General features: G+C 37.6%; 1 protein-coding gene across 1 annotated transcript in view; it reads right to left on the bottom strand.

The window, feature by feature from the left end:
* The window catches only part of LOC150084187 (rho guanine nucleotide exchange factor 7-like), a 276,673-nt gene that overhangs the window by 112,416 nt on the left and 145,578 nt on the right, over positions 1-18,679 (bottom strand). The window contains exons 11-12 of the mRNA XM_090376150.1: positions 9,390-9,539; positions 588-666 (exon numbers count right to left, since the gene is read on the bottom strand). Coding sequence (XP_090232276.1) covers positions 588-666; positions 9,390-9,539 — 229 coding nt within the window. The remainder of the gene's footprint in view (positions 1-587; positions 667-9,389; positions 9,540-18,679) is intronic.

Raw genomic sequence — 18,679 nt, 5'->3', positions numbered from 1 at the left:
AGCCAGCAGATGATTAACTGCTGGAACAAACTTCCATTTGTCGTGGAAGTTGATAGCTTAAATAAATTCAAGGAGGAACTGGACAAACGTTTAGAGGGAATGGATGTGTGAAAGTCTTTTTTTTTTGGCTGATGCTATATAAGCTCATACACTTGCTTTCTTGTATCACATGCCTCCATTACTATATGCTGAAACTGGCTACAACTGGTCTGGTCAGTGTGGGATTGTCACAGAAAACAACTGTCCTCAGTGTGATCTCTCTCCCCCCCCCAACATAGGACACCCTGGCCCTATGCTTTGTTCCCAAATTATCCATTGTCCCTTACCTCACATCCCATTCCTACTTTTTGCCTGGTGGATAGTCAATTATACTATTAAAAATAATTTTTAAAATAAGTTAAAATTAAATAATTTTAAATAATCAATTATACTATTAAAAAGTTTTAAATATTTTTCTGTTGAACATTCTTGGCTAAATCAAAATAATGTCAAGTGATTACTTTCTCAAAGACTTCTATTTCAAAGAAAACTGAATAAAGTAAAATTTCAAATCATTATTTCTCTCTCTCATAAACTTATTTTCTCACCTGTTATTTCAAATGCATATTGGTAACTGTCACCAGGGTCCAGTTTCTTTACAGAAACTCCTGATAAAGGCAATTTTCCCTAAAAATTTGAAGCAATGTTATTAACACATGTAAATTAGGCTTATAAAAGTAATAACTATATCCTTCTATAGAAATGTAGAGGGGAAAAAGAAAGGAGGAAAAAACTTGGAAAAATATTTCCTTGTGTCTATGACTACTCCAACAATGGTCTGTATCTATCTTTTACTTTTAGGTGATGTTACATATGAACAAATAAAGGGGAAAAATATTCTAGAATGTGTTCTAGGGTCCAAAATAAAAAAAATAATAATAACTAGGGGATTCGCCCCTGCTCACCTACCCGCGCACATGCTTTTCTATGTAAACTGTAGAGGTATACGGAGTAAGTCAAATCTTTTCTACGTAAAATACACACCTGTTGAAATGCACTGGTTTAAATCTAAATCTAAACTAATCAGGAAATGGCCTATGTAATTATTTACCTGTGCATTTGTTGCGTGCAGCATTCTCAAGGTCAAATAAATATCACAGTAAAACTCCAGAACGGTGTACACCCTCCAACATGGTGGCAAGCAAAACAGTGGGAAAGCAGTGATTTGCAGATTCCACTGCTTTCCCCACTCACTGTACTTCTAGGTTGATATGCCTAAGGTATTTTTCTCCACATTTGCCGCTATTTTTAAATTGGGAACTCGTTTTTCCCATTTTAAAACAGTGGGATGGAAGGATAAACACCCTACCTAAGTTAAGTCCCCCCTCCTCGACAACACAAAAATATCAGAAAATAGGTGCCTTCACATCAATTATCGCTGTCTTCCTCGCTTTCATCGAAGTACCTGCTGGTGTATACTATACTGAACTTCAGCAAATATCACTACGTAATTATTTACCTGCGTTTACATAGGTCACTTAAGAAAAGGCCTTTTGCTTCGGGTCCAATAATACACGAGGAATATTGCTGAATCCAAAAGAGCAGGACTAAAATATTTGGTAAAACTCCAGATCTTGGGTACAAGTCCATAATATTTTGACTAACAGTCAGACATAAAGCAGTGATTGACAGGTGCCACTCACTGCTTTCCCCGCCCAGATGTAACCTGTCAAAAACATAATACATCGAAGTCTAAATAAAGATAAATAGAAAATGGCAATACGGAATTAAAATAAGCGAAAATATAATTACAAAATTTTCAAAAATAACTGCTTTTTTGCTTAAGTCCCTCCCGAAGTCGCATAAAAAGTAATCTTTTTAAAATATCTCTTACCACATTTTTTTTAAATAGGGAACTAACGATAACGATAAAGACTAACGATAGCAAAGACATTAACAATAATCACCCAATCACAGAACTCGACCGTATCTCTGTTTAAGACCATGCCTACCGCGCAGAGATAAGTTGTACCAAAGATCTGGAGTATAGTCAAATATTTAACTGAAATATTTACAAACTATACAAATATTTAAAATATTTACAAAATACTAAACCACAGTATTTAAAAATATACAATAATCATTAATATACAAAAAAACAATGGAACATCAAATTTTAGAACGTTACAATGGAACATCAAATGTTAGAGTGAATCACGTGCACGAGGTTGGCGAATGTTATGGAGGCATTTGTCAATAATTAATTGCATTTGTAGTGACATAATTGCTTGCCCACTTCTCCCATTGACATGAATAAATATCACTAGGAGGAAAACTAAGCTATTTACTCTCCAAAATGTCGATTTTAAGGTCACAAGCGTGACCTTAAGGCCACGTAAAAGGTCATGAGCATGGTTTGTAAATTGTATTAGTTACCAATTCAAATCATTAAAATGAATTACACTTTCATCATTATCATATGTTCCATTATAAGAATCAATTTCAAACACCTTCGTGATATTTTTCTAAAATACATTTCTGGAAGCCACGACCATAAAACAAAAACAATTTGCACATTCCAGTTTATTGGTCTTGTCTGTTAGGGCAAGCAATTATAAACGGGTAGCAAACTCGATCTTATTGCATTTCTAAGATACCGATAGCTGGAATTCTGTGGGTTTTTACGTTATTATGGTGAAATGTGATTCCCCTTTACTGAAATCTTCAATTGCATAAAAAACATAAATAAATTTTCAGAATCTTCTCTTCATTCCTTTTTTTAAGCTTCGTAAACTTGTTACTCCACGCGAATCGTGTTAATTGCAATTTGTGTGTGTGTGTGTCCTGTTAAAAAATGCATATGAATGAAATTGTGAAATTTATAATTAAAAGAGAAGATTATCTTGGAAACAAATGCCTTTTGAAGCATTGTTAAAGAAGACGACTCCTTGTGCAACAAACCAATGAGTGCCATGCCAATAATGAGTGATCAACGAGTGTGCATTTAGTCGATGATAATGAAGAATAAACATTCTTTAATATTTGTAAGTCATAAATAATTTCTTTATTATTATAATTTGCTTGATAGGCTACGTTTTCATTTCTTTTGATAAATCAATCATTGTTTAAACAAACTAATTAGCTAACTAATTTCATTGTTGAGAACGTAACCTCTATTTTTAACATTATGCCTATGGGAAATAAATTCACGCTTTACGAGCGCGCTAGGAACAAATTAACTCGTAAAGTCAAGAACTACCTGTATATATATACAGTTGATTCCGGTTATTTGGGACACGTCGGGACTAGTGTATTTTGGCCCGATTAAGCGGCTGCCCCAATTATCTGAAGTTTCATGTAAAAAGAGCTAAAATTACAATGGACCCTTGCTTTACAATTAGTTCACTGTACAATCAAATCATGTTATGATGGAGTCACCATAGTAAAGTACCGTCCACTATATGATGTGTAGTAAGTGCCGGTCATTGTGATCACATTTGTGAATTGAATTTTAATTCTATTAAACAGCAATTCAAATTAGCAAAAATAGGAGGAATATTATCCACGGGCCATAAAAGTAAAGAAATATTAAGCACAAATTTACTCTTTATTACCTTACCAATTAAAAAATTAAATGATACGTGAAAATCGGAAGAATATACGTGTAATCGTAATAATTAATACGTACTGTAATATGTACATACTAACTAATTGACATTTCTGTTCACTGATATTTTTAGGTGGGGTTAAAATTTAAAACAGTAAAAAGATAAGCAATCAATAACAAAAAACACGGTGCACACAAATTGCAAGTAACATGATAGCGCAAGTTAGAACGGAGTAACAAGTTACGAATCTTTAAAAATAGGAATGAAGAGAAGATTCTGAAAATTTATTTTTTTATATGATTGAAGATTCCATGGAAGTGTAAACAGATTTCACCATAACCCACAGAATTCCAGCTGTCAGTATTATTGCAAATTCAATAAGATCGAGTTTACTATCTGTTTATGATAGGTTGCAATTAACAGAAAAGCCCAATAAACAGGTGACTGCTAAATTTTTTCATTGTTTTATGGTTGTGACCTCCAGAAATCCGACCGTAAAACATGGTTCTGTCAGAGACAATCATAGGGTAATCGAGTGCTCCTGCCCCGATTAAACAGCATGTTGTCCCAATTAAGCGAAGTAAACCCTGGCTGCTATTTTCTCGATTGGGTTCTGTTTTTTAAGATTTTTTCCCAAATAAATGGCTGCCCTGATTAACCAGAATCCACTGTATGGGTGTGTGTGTGTGTGTATATACACCAGTAAACATTTTTAACATAAGCCTGTAAGTATTTTATAAAAGATCAGTATTTTATTGGTCCATCCTGACCTTAAATTACTCATAACTTGAAAACGTATGGCATAGTTTGTAACAGATTCTTGATATAACTGTTGCCCAGCTATGGTAGCAGATGAATAATGTTTTTTTTTGCAGTTATCTTATTTCATGCCTCCTTTGCAGCAGTTTTCTATCACGTAATGTACCAACAGAATTTAAATATATATGCATATATAGTATTTATGCATCCAGCTATAGCATTTAAATCTGGCTATAATTTAAGCATCAGAAATGGATCTCATATAAAATTCTAAAAGATGAAAGAGCAGTATTGATTACAAATTAATCATGAAAATACAGCCAAGTCCTCGTATAGCATGATAGTTGTGTTCCTAGAAACCCTCGTGCAATTCAAAATTGTGCAATATAAATAACAGGCCCTATGGGAAAAATAGGGTTAGGTGCCGGCCACCCAAGATTGAACACACATTTGTAACCAAAACATTACCAAACACAATAAATAATCGTAATAAAATACATAAGTATTTTATTACAACTATTACATAATAAAATATTGGTAATGCTTTTGCTTCTATCGTAAGAAAACTTGTTCTTTGTTTGATTTTCTATCCAAACAGATGACAGCTGTTCCATCTCTTCCAATTCTTTGCGTCTTGATCCTATGGATTTTATTACACTTTGAGTTGTTCCTGCTATGAAAGTTGTTTTTATTTTCTCTGCATTCTTTCTAATTCTCGGTGTTGCCTCATTTAGGCCTAAAGCACGTGCAATATCATATGTTTTTTCATTTGGATCTTAGAAAGCTTGTGATACTGTTGCACATGGAAGACTGCTGAACAAATTGGAGCAGTGTGGCATTGGAGGCAAATTGCTGCTATGGATAAAGGGATGGTTGAGTGGGAGAAGACAGAGTGGTAATCAATGTTACACAGAGTGGTAAACACTGTTCATCGCAGACTAATGTTATTAGTGGAGTCCCTCAGGGTTCAGTGTTGGGTCCATTGTTGTTTTCTGTATTTATAAATGATATTGATGATGGTATATCAAGCTTAATGTCTAAGTTTTCAGACGATACGAAGGTTGGCAGGGTTGTTAAGGGCACTAATCACAGTACGCTGCTGCAACAGGATTTAGAAAAGTTGAGCAGATGGGCTGAGAGGTGGCAAATGAAGTTTAACATTGACAAATGTAAAGTACTACATATGGGAAGCAGTAACCCCAGAGTGACGTATTAATTCTGTGGTACTTACTACAACTGGCAGTGGTAGAGAACGAAAAGGACCTGGGGGTAATTGTGCAGGCAGATATGAAGTTTTCTGAGCAGTGCAGACAGTCTGTAAGAGTAGTTCATGGTGTCTTGTCAATGATATACAGGAATTTTTCTAGCAGGGATAAGGAGGTGATTATCCTCTCGTATGAGGCAATGATCAGGCTACACCTTGAGTACTGTATACAGGTCTGCGTCTGCAGGCCTCATTTTAAGAAGGATGTAGAGCTGTTGGAACGAGTAGGGCAACAAGATCAGTGAATGGAACAAAAGGTTGCTCTTAGGAAGAAAGACTTAAATTTTGCAAATTACAGTGTCTGGAGACTAGGAACCTGCGAGGTGATCTGATTGAGGAAAGCCTTGAATAGTTTGAGCATGCTCAATGCTGATGGGATTCTTCCTCTTGCTCAGAATAATCACCTGAGACGGATTAAATTCAAATTGAGGAAAGACATGTAGGATAGATGTGCGGAAGTTTGCCTTTAGCCAGCAGGTGGTTGGTTGGTGGAACAGACTTCCATCCTTTGTTGTGGAAGTTTATAGCCTAAATAAATTTAAGGCTGAGCTGGACAGGTATTTGGAACGAATGGAGGGATGAAATGGGGGCAGTTTTTTTTTTTTTTTTTGGCTGATGCTACAAAAAATACTTGCTTTCTTGCATCACATGCCTCTACTAATGCTAATTTTGCCGAAAGTGTTTCAGAATTTCATAGCCTTACCGTGAAAATTCAGGTGGGCTGGAGGCCAGAAGACAACAGAGGCCGCTACAAATTTTCCCCAGTAAGAATTTTTGATCCAGTCCACCTCTGTCTATCCACATTGCTTTTTCTTTTTCTCTCTGAATCTGTAGTGTCTTCACCAGGATGCTACCTTTTAAGTATTTTACTCATTTTCAGAGAATAAAGCACAATTACAAAATGAGGAGGCATGCTTGATACACATAAACAAAGCTGGTGCGTGTAGCAACTGAATTAACAACACTGTAAAGGCAGAGACACGCTATTAACACCTCACTAGCTCACATTTTACTAAAGCACATTTCTGGAGATCACTACCATAAAACAATAAACACAATTTTCAGTTGCATTTCTGCTGGTGGAATCTGTTATAAACTGTTGGTAAACTCGATTAATCGCATTTGCGATAATAATGATAGCTGGAATTGTGTGGGTTTTATGTTATTATGGTGAAATGTGTTTCCCCTTCACTGATGTAAAAAAACAAAAATACATTTTCAGAATCTTCTCTTCATTCCTATTGTGTTGTGTTCAGTTGGGGTGATTCCGCATTGGACTGCCATTTCTTGTAAACACAAAGGCAAATCGTGCATAAGCGAATTCGGTTTGTGTTCTATATGATATCATTCCCCTATTTATAAATCGTGTATAATCGAATTCGTGTAGTGTAAACACGTGCTACACAAGGACTGATTCTGGAAACTGCAAAAAATGACTGTGTACTTTTGTGCTTAATGCTATCGGCAACATCATGCTGGAAAATAGTCTTCTGTTTCCTGAAAGTGGTCTATGATTACAGGCAGAAGAATCTCGTTTAAAACTTTCTGTGGTAGTCATCATTAACAAAATGCATTCTGCACCCATCGTTGCTCTTTATATATATTCCTACACCATCTTTAGCTCAATGGAACGTACACGGTTGATTCAATGGGTGATGAGCACTATTGGGTCTATGCCTTTGATGTGGTTCTACTTGACCCACAGAGGTGAAATTTGTATTCATCAGAGAAAATTCTTCCTGCTCGCTTGTTCACCTGGCATGTTCTTTAACTCAGGTTAGCATTTTATTGGATTTGATTTATGAGCAGTGCATGCAGGCTGCTAGGGCAGCTCATCAATGATATACAGGAATTTTGCCAGCAGGGATAAGGAGGTGGTTATTTCAATGGTTAGGCTATATCTTGTGTATTGCACATGTCTAGAATCCCCATTTAATGAACAATGTGGATCTCTTGGAATGAGTACAGGGAATTATCTAAATTAGCCAAGGACACAAGAGTTTCTCTTACTTCAAAAAACAAGACTGGGTTTGCAAATTGCAGTGCTTGGTAACTAGGCACCTGCTAGGAGGCCTGACTGAAGTGTTTAAGGCTTTCAATGCATCGAGTAAACTAAATGCTGATGGCATTCTTACTGTTTCTCAAGCAACATATGCAAGGGAACAAACTGGAGGTGGGGATGGTTGCAGAAGTGTGAAAATTTGCTTTCAGCCAGAGTGTGACTGTTGAAACTTCCATCCAGTATTGCAGAACTGTGCAACTTGAATAAATTTAATGAAGAATTAGACATTTTTTTTTTTTTTTTTTTTTTTTGCTGACAGTATATAAGCTTGCTTCCTCGCATCATTTGACACTACTAATAAGGGCTTCTTATGGAGTTGACAGGTTGACAGATCACTCATGACAAGTTTTCCTCAGACAGTTCTTTCGCTTGCATTTAAACCAGTATGTTATGTTCCTTCACATGGCTTTTAGGTTTGTATAACTTGCATGCAAGAATGGAGGCTTAGATGTTTTAAGTCTGTCTTGTGCTAGAGTACTAATCTGCTTCATAACTGTTCCAAGTTTTGACTTTTCCAGTCACCTGTTTCTTTTTTAAAAATTCTTGACCCAGGAGGCTGACTTCTTCTGGGTTACTCTTTCTATGAGAAATGCATAGACTAGAAAAGCCCACCATATTAAAACAACAATTACACATTGTTTCCAGGAATTAACTGCTTGTATGCCATATCACAACCAATTAGAATGGTTATGTCATATCACAACTGAACAGAAACTGACAGCACATGCAAGCAGTATTACTATGCAATAAATGCATGTTTATGCATTCATGAGAATGCATTCATGCAAAAACATGCTAATAATACAAGAAATTATGCATAAATTTATAACAGAGGTGATGATATGTGCAAAAATTTTAGTGTGCATTCTAGAGTCCAAAATAAAAAGTGGGGGGTCATATTTATGGCTGCTTGAATTCAGAAAAGGTGGATATGGAGTTTTGAATGATAAAAAATAAATATTCTTTTTATTATAATAAAAAAATTAAGTGTTTCTACCATGGAAGACCTAACAAGAGTAATAGTCTTTTGTACCACAGAACCTGCTAGATGCCACAGATGACCACACCTCATTTGAAACTAGTAGGATTCTCTTTTGTCTCCAGTGCAAGCCAAACAGATTGCAGTAATGGTATCATCATACATCTTTAACAAGTGCCTCTTGCAATTGTTTGCCTCAATTTGCATGAATATGCTACAATTTATAGGTCCACATCAGTCCTAATATAGTGGCCAGTGAGTGTACTTATTTTAGGTTAAAAATAAAAGTATATTGCTTCCGGCACTATAATATTACTGAATAGCTAGGCTATACTTTTTGCAATCTCCATGGAATCTTGTCAACAGGGAAAAATAAATAAAATAAATAGTAATAATAATCAGAGTGGGGATTCAAACTCTTAGAAACATTACAGCTCATTCTGAGTGTACCACCTTGCAACATTTCTAAAAATGAATTTATTTTCCCTAAATTTTTGCCCTGATGAGACAATCCACAGAGAATCCAAAAATGAAACTATTCCCTCGATATAGTTTAGTAATTTGGTTGCATTAATTCATTGGCACAAATATACATAATGTTCTTTATTCTAGTCTTTAGATTATTTAATTCCAAAATTATTTTAACTATACCATCCTTCAACACTACTTTTCTAAGAATTTTCCAAAAAAAAAAAAAAAAAAAAAAAAAATGGGATACAGTAATGAAAAAACAATTACCTCATAAATGAAGGCACTCATGCGAGGACTGACTGACAAAATGACTAGAGTTTGGGGAAAAAGAACTAAGTAACGATCCTTGCGTTCCTGATCTTCAGTCAGAAAAACTACTTGTCCCATTTCAATTATATCTCCCAGTGTACTAACCTCCTATGTAGACACAAATTTTGCAATTTAATATACAATGTATACTATAAATAGCAAATGTTAAATTAAACAAATTCACTTAAAATAATAAATATATTAGAACCTATTAAGAATTAATAACAGAAGACTATTTCTGGCTATAATAAAATGATAATTTATAAAATAAATACTGAAAATAATTCATTATTAGACATCAAATTACAAGCAAATGCATATTGTGGCCATTTTAATCATTAGTGAGAATAACACTGCATACTTCATTAATCTGATCAATTTTTCAGATATTAAAAAATTTTAATAGACATTTTTCAGACTTGGAAATATGAATTCCATCACTGAAATGACAATATTACAATAACATTAGTCTGGAAACACATGTAAATGGTGTTTCACTTTGCCATCAATGACACTGGATGTTACATATTCTTTGAATGTGTAACCATAATAGTTTAGTTTTGCTATAAATATTAAAAATCAAATCTGCTGCTAAACTTATGAAATTGTGAATTGCTAATTGTGGAAAAGATTTTAACAGATGGCAGTATTATCTTTTGTGTTGTTTGTGAAAAGAAAGTTCTATACAGGGAAAAAAAAAAAAAAAAAAACTCCAGATCAACCAACATATTAAAAAAAAAGCCTAAAACTTGTAAAAGGATCTATACCATATCATCAGCAGGCATCCAGATGCAATATTCTATAGATAGTGGAGAAAAGTATGTCTCAATGAGAGCTGATAATATGGCAGATGCTTGTAGCCATTTTAATTACACATTTTTTCATTATATTTACATATTTTTACATCATTCAATTATATATCATCAGCTGTCACTGAGGTGCACTTTTTTTTCAGATAGTGGAGAAAACTGTCTCAATGACAGCTGATGATAGGGCAAATACTTGTGTAGCCATTTTAATTACACATTTAGTATGTGGGAAATTGGACAGAAATCTTGTTTGCATTTGCTTGTTTATAAAGCACTTGAAAACATGTATCATCACTAACTGCAAGATTTGCAAATGATTCTTTGTAGTATTATGGCCAGAATGAGAATACACATAAGTGTATTAAGGGGGGGGGGGAAGCCTGCTCTTTCCACTTCACTTCTGATGAAGACCCTTTCCCCTAAACACTCATTGTATAATTTACAATGCAAAGATTGCCAAAATTTGTATATTGGACAAACTAATAGAAAGTTATTCAAAAGAATTAAAGAACATATACACCGATGAGCCAAAGCATTATGACCACCTACCTAACATGATGTTGGTCCTCCATGTGCAGCCAAAACAGCTCGTACCCAGTGAGGCATGGATGCTACAAGATTTCTAAATGTGTCTTGTGGTATCTGGTACCAACGCATAACCAGCAGATCCTTTAACTCCTGTAAGGTGCGTGGTTGAGACGCCGTAGATCAGGGTTGCTGTTCCAACACAAACCACAGATGCTCGATGGGATTGATGTCTGGGAATTTGGAGGCCAGGGCAATACCTGGAGGTCTTCCTCATGTTCTGTGAACCAGTCTCAAACAATCCGGGAAGTGTGGCATGGCCAGAGGGGAAGACCATTGTCATGAAAGGGTGTACCTGGTCAGCAATGATGTTTTGGTTGGTGGTAGATGTCATTAGATATTACTCAGGACGCATCTTCGGTCTATGAGGCGATTTCAAAAATGCATAAAGATATGAGGAGCTTTGTTTTGGGAGAGACCAATAAAGTAACTAAAAAGGCAGGAGATGCTATTATGGACAAATGGTCCAAACTTGAGAAAGTAACAACAGCCCTCCTGATTGAAAATGAAATATTGAAGGCCACTAATCATGAAATAAATATGCGAGCTAATCTTCTAGACAAAATAATACAAACCTTTTCCACAATGACTCCAAATAAAACAGATTATGTACAAGCAGGAAGTTCAGGCTCCTGCTGATAGGAAAGTGCAACATGAGAACTTCCTGTTACAGGGATCCCCCTTCTGTTAGATCTTATGCTGATGTAGCCAAAAATAGACCTAAAGGAACAAATAGCTAAGCCTAGCGAGAATGTAATGGTACTAAAGAGCGTTAGAGAACAGCAATTTTAAAACCAGCGCTGATGTGTAAAAACCTTGGTAACCAATACTTTGAAGACAGCATTTAAAACAGTCAAAATAAAATCAATCAAATTAGCACGCAACAAAAGCGTAATTTTGGAAACAACCACTAAGTCGGACTTAATTAATATCTCAACATCTGATTCCTTGTCCTCTGCAGGAATCTCTACGGGAGTTATTAAAAAAGTAACCCTTCCATAATTATCTACGTGTCCAAGGATCTAAGTAAGGAGGACATAATAGAAGAACTGTATAATAAAAATCTAGCTAACTATGACTTTACAATGGAAGAGATTAAGAAAGAAACCTCGTATATATCACAACTAAGTCAAGGTCCTTGTCATTGGTACACTGGGTAATCAGTTTCTGCCCAAAAATTTACAGATGTATTTCGTCAACAGACAGAATATTTCTTGCTTGTAGCTCACATAGGCATAGGCCATTTACAATAGTTTACTAGGTGCTTTTTGTGCTTGGGATATGGGTGCACAACACAATACTGTACCCATAACTCCCCATCCTGTGGACATTGCACCTGTAGTGGTCATGTGCATGCAGAATGCCCTCATAAGGACGAGCCTACCTGCTGCATAAATTGCAAGAGCCATAAAAGAGACTCTCGGCACTCCATCCACGATCCTAACTGCCACGAATATAAAAGAGCTCTAGAAATTGCACGATTAAGGACTGCTGATGAATGAGGCAATTCGTGACTCCAAATGCACAGAACTTTTGCGTATCATAGACCTCGTAAGACAACGGACCAACTATGGATACATTGTCTTTTACCAGTTCTTCATCTGCAGATGAATCAGTCTCTGAACTTAGCCTGCTTCGACTGAATGCTCAGTGGTCACGATTGGTGGCCAATGAAGTCTGAAAGGTAACCGAAGAAATTCAATACAATATTATAGCCTTACAAGAACCATACCATTTCTGCAGTAAAATAACCGGATAACCCGGAAATAACCCTATCTCTTTTAGGGTTATTCAGCCAGAACATGATGAACCACGTGTGGCCTTCGTCATAGTTAATCCTAAATTGGACGTAGTCAAGATAATTAGTCTTACCAATCAACATGCTGTCCGCATAAGTGTGTCTACTCCTCATGGCTCTTACTTTCTAGTTTCACTATACTGCCCACCAACTTCCGACATTACGCTTCATCTTGCCTACCTCAATCAAGTTATTTCTTTGGTAGGTACTGCCAAACTTATTATAATGTCAGACGTGCCAAATCCAGTCTATGGCACTTCGACCATAGACTGGACAACAAGGGTTCACTCATAGAAGACTTTCTCCTTTCACATGAGCTGACAGTTCTAAATAAACCCGGCTCACCTTATACCTGCAGCTCTCTAAATGGCGAATCAAATATAGACATCACTGCTACATCTTACATCATTTCTTCAAACATTAATGACTTGACAGTAAATACTCACATTTGCTCAAGTGACCATCGTGCGATCACCTTCTCTCCGTGACTTGCTCTGCACAATCATATAATCCTCCACTACAGGATCTTAGGTTTTCTTTGTGACACATCATGTGAAACTGGTTTAATGACACAATCACACTGATTTCCCAACGGAAACCATAAACTTCATTCCATCACTTTACAGCTTCTGAATTAACTTCCTATTTTAATGATACTCTCAGCCACGCCTGTTATAAAGCAGCCAAAATGAAAATTCAGTCTTCCCATCCCACTCCATGGTGGAACTGAGAACTTACTCTGCTTCGTCAGCAAGTGCATCGGGCTAGGCGTACTTACCAAAGACATCGCAGGATCTGGCCACCTCCCAACGTCCAAAATCTTAAAACAGAATATTAGGTTCTCAAAAGACAATATGTCAAAACCATCACTACCTGTAAAATAAAATCTTGGCAGAACTTGGTTACTTCTACTGGCAATCAGGACCCATGGGGACTTGTTTATCGCCTTACCAGGAACAAATCCTATTCCCCTACTGTTTATTGGTCGGTACCCACAAACGGCACCAAAACTCACTTGGAAGGACACCATCAACACTATCTTGGACAATCTGCTTTCCTTCTGATCGCCCAGAGGATGACTTCACTACTACTCAACAAATAAGACAGCTCAATAACTCCTACACTACTACTTCTGAATCCCAGCCATTTACGCGGCGCTTCTGTAGCCAGCTGGGCAGGAGCAGCAGTACGTAGCACATGCTTCTTGATTAGACTGGGGTTCGAGCTCGTGACCACCAAATACGGAGAATGCGGAAAGGTCAGGGAATGACCACCGCATATCCCCGGAGAAATATGACCTTAGTTGCTAATGCTCCTAAAAACCAAATAATAAGAACAACAGCCATTTAAGCAGCTGGAGGTGGACACAGCTGTCCTAAAAATTAACTCTGGTCGTCCAGGCCTCGACCCTTCACGAGGGCATTTTTATCAAACAATTCCACAAGCTACGTCCAACGGTTCTTCTGACTCTATTCAACAAATGTCTGAATGAAAGCACTTTCCCTGTTATCTGGACGACAGCTCTTCTTAAACTAATTCCTACACCTTCAAACATCCCGAGTGGCAAGTTCTTCCATCCTATTGCTCTGTTATCGCATTTGGCCAAAACACTTGAAAGGTTGATTGCTTTAAGACTCACTTCTCTTTTCACAACACCTCTCTATCAGACGATCAATATGGTTTCCAAACTGGATGAAGAACTGAAGAAGCAGTTGTTGAATTCCTTTCTCGAGTTAACTCTGCAAACTCTAAATACATTCTTGCTATTTTTGTTGATTTCTCTGCGGCATTTGATCTGTTATGGTGGTCTAGTTTGTTTGCTCGCTTACGTGCTGCTGATTGTCCTCTTCCCCTCTATAACCTTTTAAGAAGTTATTTTGAAAATTGCAGACCTTTTTGTTTTCAAACCTTTTGTTTGAGGTTCTCTCCGATACGAAAGATTTCATCTAGTTCTTTTACCGTTATCTCCTTCGCGGTAACATTTTCATCTGGCTCATTTAAAAATTTGAATTTTTATGCAATTGTGCATTGACTTTATTAGCAGGAGGCAAACAAGTAACACGTCTTCTTCCGATGGTTCATGGAACACACCGAAGCAGGCAGCAGGCAAATGTTCATTTATTGCCCATCCGACTCGCAGTAAGCTTAACGATTGATTAAAACCTTTTTCAACTATCGCATAAAAAAAAAAATCACATTAACTGGAAATTTCCATCGTGTAAAGTGAAAAGTGGTATAATTTTTTCAAACAGCATTAACTGAAAATCGCGTTAATCGAACTCGCATTATGCGAGACCTGGCTGTATATATATTTTTTTTTTCCTTCTCTTTTCTTTCTTTTTCTCTCTTTTTTTTATTTTTTATATTTTATTTTTTATTTATTTTCTTTATTTTTTATTTTATTTTATCTTTTTTTTTTCATATTTACTTACTTATTTATTTTAGCTGGTACCCTGGGTTTGGACTGCCCGAGGGACAGGATTTTATTATCTAGTTTTTATTACTTAAATATATATATATGTGTATGTGTATATATATTTTTTTTTTTTTATATACAGGGTGTCTCAAAAATATTGGTACAAACATTTAGGGGAGGTAGGTGACATCTAAAGGAATGTGAATCGCATAGGAATCCATAACCGGAAACGTCATGGAAAAGTAGTAGCAGAAACACAAGAAGCAGAAATAACACAAGACAGTAATTATTGGCAAACATTTATTTGACATAATATTAACAATGGAGTACAAGATGGATGCATTTCATGATGTTACAACAGATGCTTGAAGGTTCCACCATGAGACGTGATGCATGCGTGACAGCGACGCAGCATGGATTGTCGGACACGGTCAAACACACCTGGAGTTCCTTTGAAAGTAGCAGCAGCACAGACGAGTCTCGCCACGAGATCCATTTCTGTCTCCACAGGCGATTCATACATGATAGATTTTAGGAACCCCACAGAAAGAAATCAAGGCTCGATAAATCAGGTGAGCGTGGGGGACCAGGCAATGGGTCCACCATGGCCAATCTATCAATGCCCAAAACACCTGTTCAAATGGTCACGAACACTCCTTCCAAAATGGGCAGGCGCCCCGTCATGTTGAAATGAATTGTTGCGTCTCACATTTGCTGGAACATCGTCAAGTAACCCTGGTTTGTTATTTGATTTTTAGGAGCATTAGCAACTAAGGCCATATTGCTCCGGGATATGCGGTGGTCCTTTCCTGACTTTTCCGCATCCTCCGTACTTGGTGGTGATGGGCTCAAACCCCAGTCTAATCAAGAAGCATGTGCTACGCACTGCTGCTCCTTCCCACCTGGCTACGGAGGTGCCTGGTATCCCTGGTGGAACTTGTTCAAGATATTTAGCAGAGTTTATGCGGGATGCTAAGAGTTATGGGCCGACTAAGCAGTCACCAACCATACCTGCCCACACATTTATTGTGAAGGCGATGTTGTACCGCATGGGATTTGTTTGTTATTTGGTTTTTAGGAGCATTAGCAACTAAGGCCATATTGCTCCGGGAATATGCGGTGGTCATTCCCTTGACATTCCCGCATCCTCCGTATTTGGTGGTGACAGGCTTGAACCCCGGTCTAATCAAGAAGCATGTGCTATGCATTGCTGCTCCTTCCCATCTGGCTACGAAGGTACCTTGCCGCATGGGGGCGCACCCCGTGTGGGCCCTCTGCTAATCTATACACTAGGTACATGTCTGCCAGCTCACAGTTCATATATCGATGCTTGCTCTTCGTGTGGCGACTACTGCTTGAATGAGTAAACCAGAAATTTTCCCTCTTGTGCTAATGAACAAGATGTTAGTTTGTTATTTGGTTTTTAGGAGCATTAGCAACTAAGGCCATATTGCTCCGGGAAATGCGACGTCATTTCCCGGAAATGCGGAGGATGAGGAAAGGTCACTCCCTGACCTTTCCTCATCCTCCGTATTTGGTGGAGACGGGCTTGAACCCCGGTCTAATCAAGAAGCGTGTGCTACGCACTGCTGCTCCTTCCCACCTGGCTACGGAGGCGCCACTGATGAACAAGAGGGAAAATTTCTTGATGAACAGCGCCGTGTACCGTCTTACGGTGACGTTTCTGGTTATGGGTTCCTATGCGATTCAGATTACTTTAGATGTTACCTACCTCCCCTAAACGTTTATACCAATCTTTTTGAGACACCCTGTATATTTATATATACAGGGTGTCTCCGATATTTAGCGGAGTTCATGCGGAATGGTAACAGGTATGGGCCGACTCAGCAGTCACCAACCATACCTGCTTACACATTTATGGCAAAGCGATGTTGTGTGGCGGGGAAAAAAAAAAAAAAAAAAGAAAAAGAAAAAAAAAAATATATATATATATATATATATTTTTTTTTTTTTTTCCTGCTCTGATATTAGGGCAGTAAGAGCTGGTAAACCAGAGGGTTCGGAGGGCGGCCGCGATACATGCGTAGTTATGGCCTACCTCCCTGTGGTGTAGGACACTGGGCAGGCTTTCCAGGTGATCACCTACCTGGTGACAAAATGGCCGGAAACAATTTTTTTTTTTATTTGAACCCCAAACACGAGAGGTATTAAAACCTATAGTACTTAGTACCGTGCTTGGGGGGTTGGAGGTTGAGAAGACGAAAGAAGATATTTGTTGACATTGGACTTGAACTTCTGTAGATTGTAATTTTCAGGAAATATGTATGAAGGAAGGTTGTTCCAGAAAACGGCAGTTGAATGATTAAACAAGGAAGACGAAAAGTTGATTCTATGATTTTGAAGTTGGACAGTAAATGGATGTTGGCTGGTGGCGGCACATGTTCGGACTGTTTTGAAAGAGAGAGTGGGAATTATAGAAGCCAGTTCAGAAGAACAGTGCCCATGGAAGTATCTGTAGAAGAGGCATGCAGCAGAAACAGTACGTCTATGAGAAAGCGAGTGGAGAGACTCTGTTAGAGATGAATTATTAATTAACCTAACTACCCTCTTCTGAATGGAATCAAGAAGCCTGAGAGAGGTTTTGGGGGCACCACCCCAGTTGTGGGAACAATATTCCATGGCAGGGCGGATTTGCGATTTATACAGAGTGAGCAGCTGTTTGGAAGAAAAGTAACACCGAGAGCGAAAGAGAAAACCAAGTTTTTTAGATGCAGAGGAAGCAATATTTGTAATGTGCTTGTGCCAAGAGAGATAAGAAGTCAGTGTAATCCCCAAAAGAGATATATTCTGTCTAGAAATCGAAGTGTCACTAAAGATAAGCATAGGAGCAGAAGAATCCTTTTTGCGAGATATAAGACAAGACCGAGTTTTAGAAGGGTTGAAATCAACTAAGTTGTCTTTGCCCCACTGGAGAATTAGCTGAAGATCGGCATTTAAGGAATTGGTAGCAAATTTTCGAAAAATTGAAGCTAATTGAGCAGGACAAGGTTTCTCAAAATGGAAAGTGGAATGCAATGTACTATCATCGGCAAAACTATGGATAGGATTTCCAGTCAATGGAAGAAGGTCATTAATATACAAGAGGAAAAGAGTGGGGGAAAGAACTGAACCTTGGGGGACACCGGCATTAGTGGAGAAGTTAGAAGACAGAGCCATCTACCATCACCCTCAGTGAGCGATCAGAGAGAAAACTGGATAACCAATTACTAAAAATAGTTGGCACACCATAAAATGGAAGCTTGTTTAGAAGACCTTTATGCCAAACACGATCAAAAGCCTTTGAGATGTCAAGAGCAACTACTTGTGTTTCACCGAACCTTTCCATTGAATTAGCCCATAAATAGGTAACATACGTCAGAATATCACCAGTGGATCGACACTGATGGAATCCATACTGGCGATCGTTGATCAGATGGAAGGTTTCAAGGTAGTTTAAGAGTTGGAGGTTAATTGATTTCTCCATTACTTTAGAAAGAGTAGAAGTAACTGCAATGGGACGATAATTGGATGGGAGGGATTTGTCACCCTTTTTAGGAACTGGCTGGATATGAGCAAATTTCCAAGCAGAGGGAAAAACATCTTTGGAATAAGAAAGTGAAAAAAGGCGGCAAAGAATAGG

This window comes from Mastigoproctus giganteus, chromosome 6 (genome assembly GCF_048544385.1).
Source record: "Mastigoproctus giganteus isolate SK-2022 chromosome 6, ASM4854438v1, whole genome shotgun sequence".
NCBI classification, from domain to species: Eukaryota; Metazoa; Arthropoda; class Arachnida; order Uropygi; family Thelyphonidae; genus Mastigoproctus; species Mastigoproctus giganteus.
The sequence above is the reverse complement of the archived record's forward strand: the minus strand, read 5'-3'. Positions and strand labels throughout refer to the sequence as shown.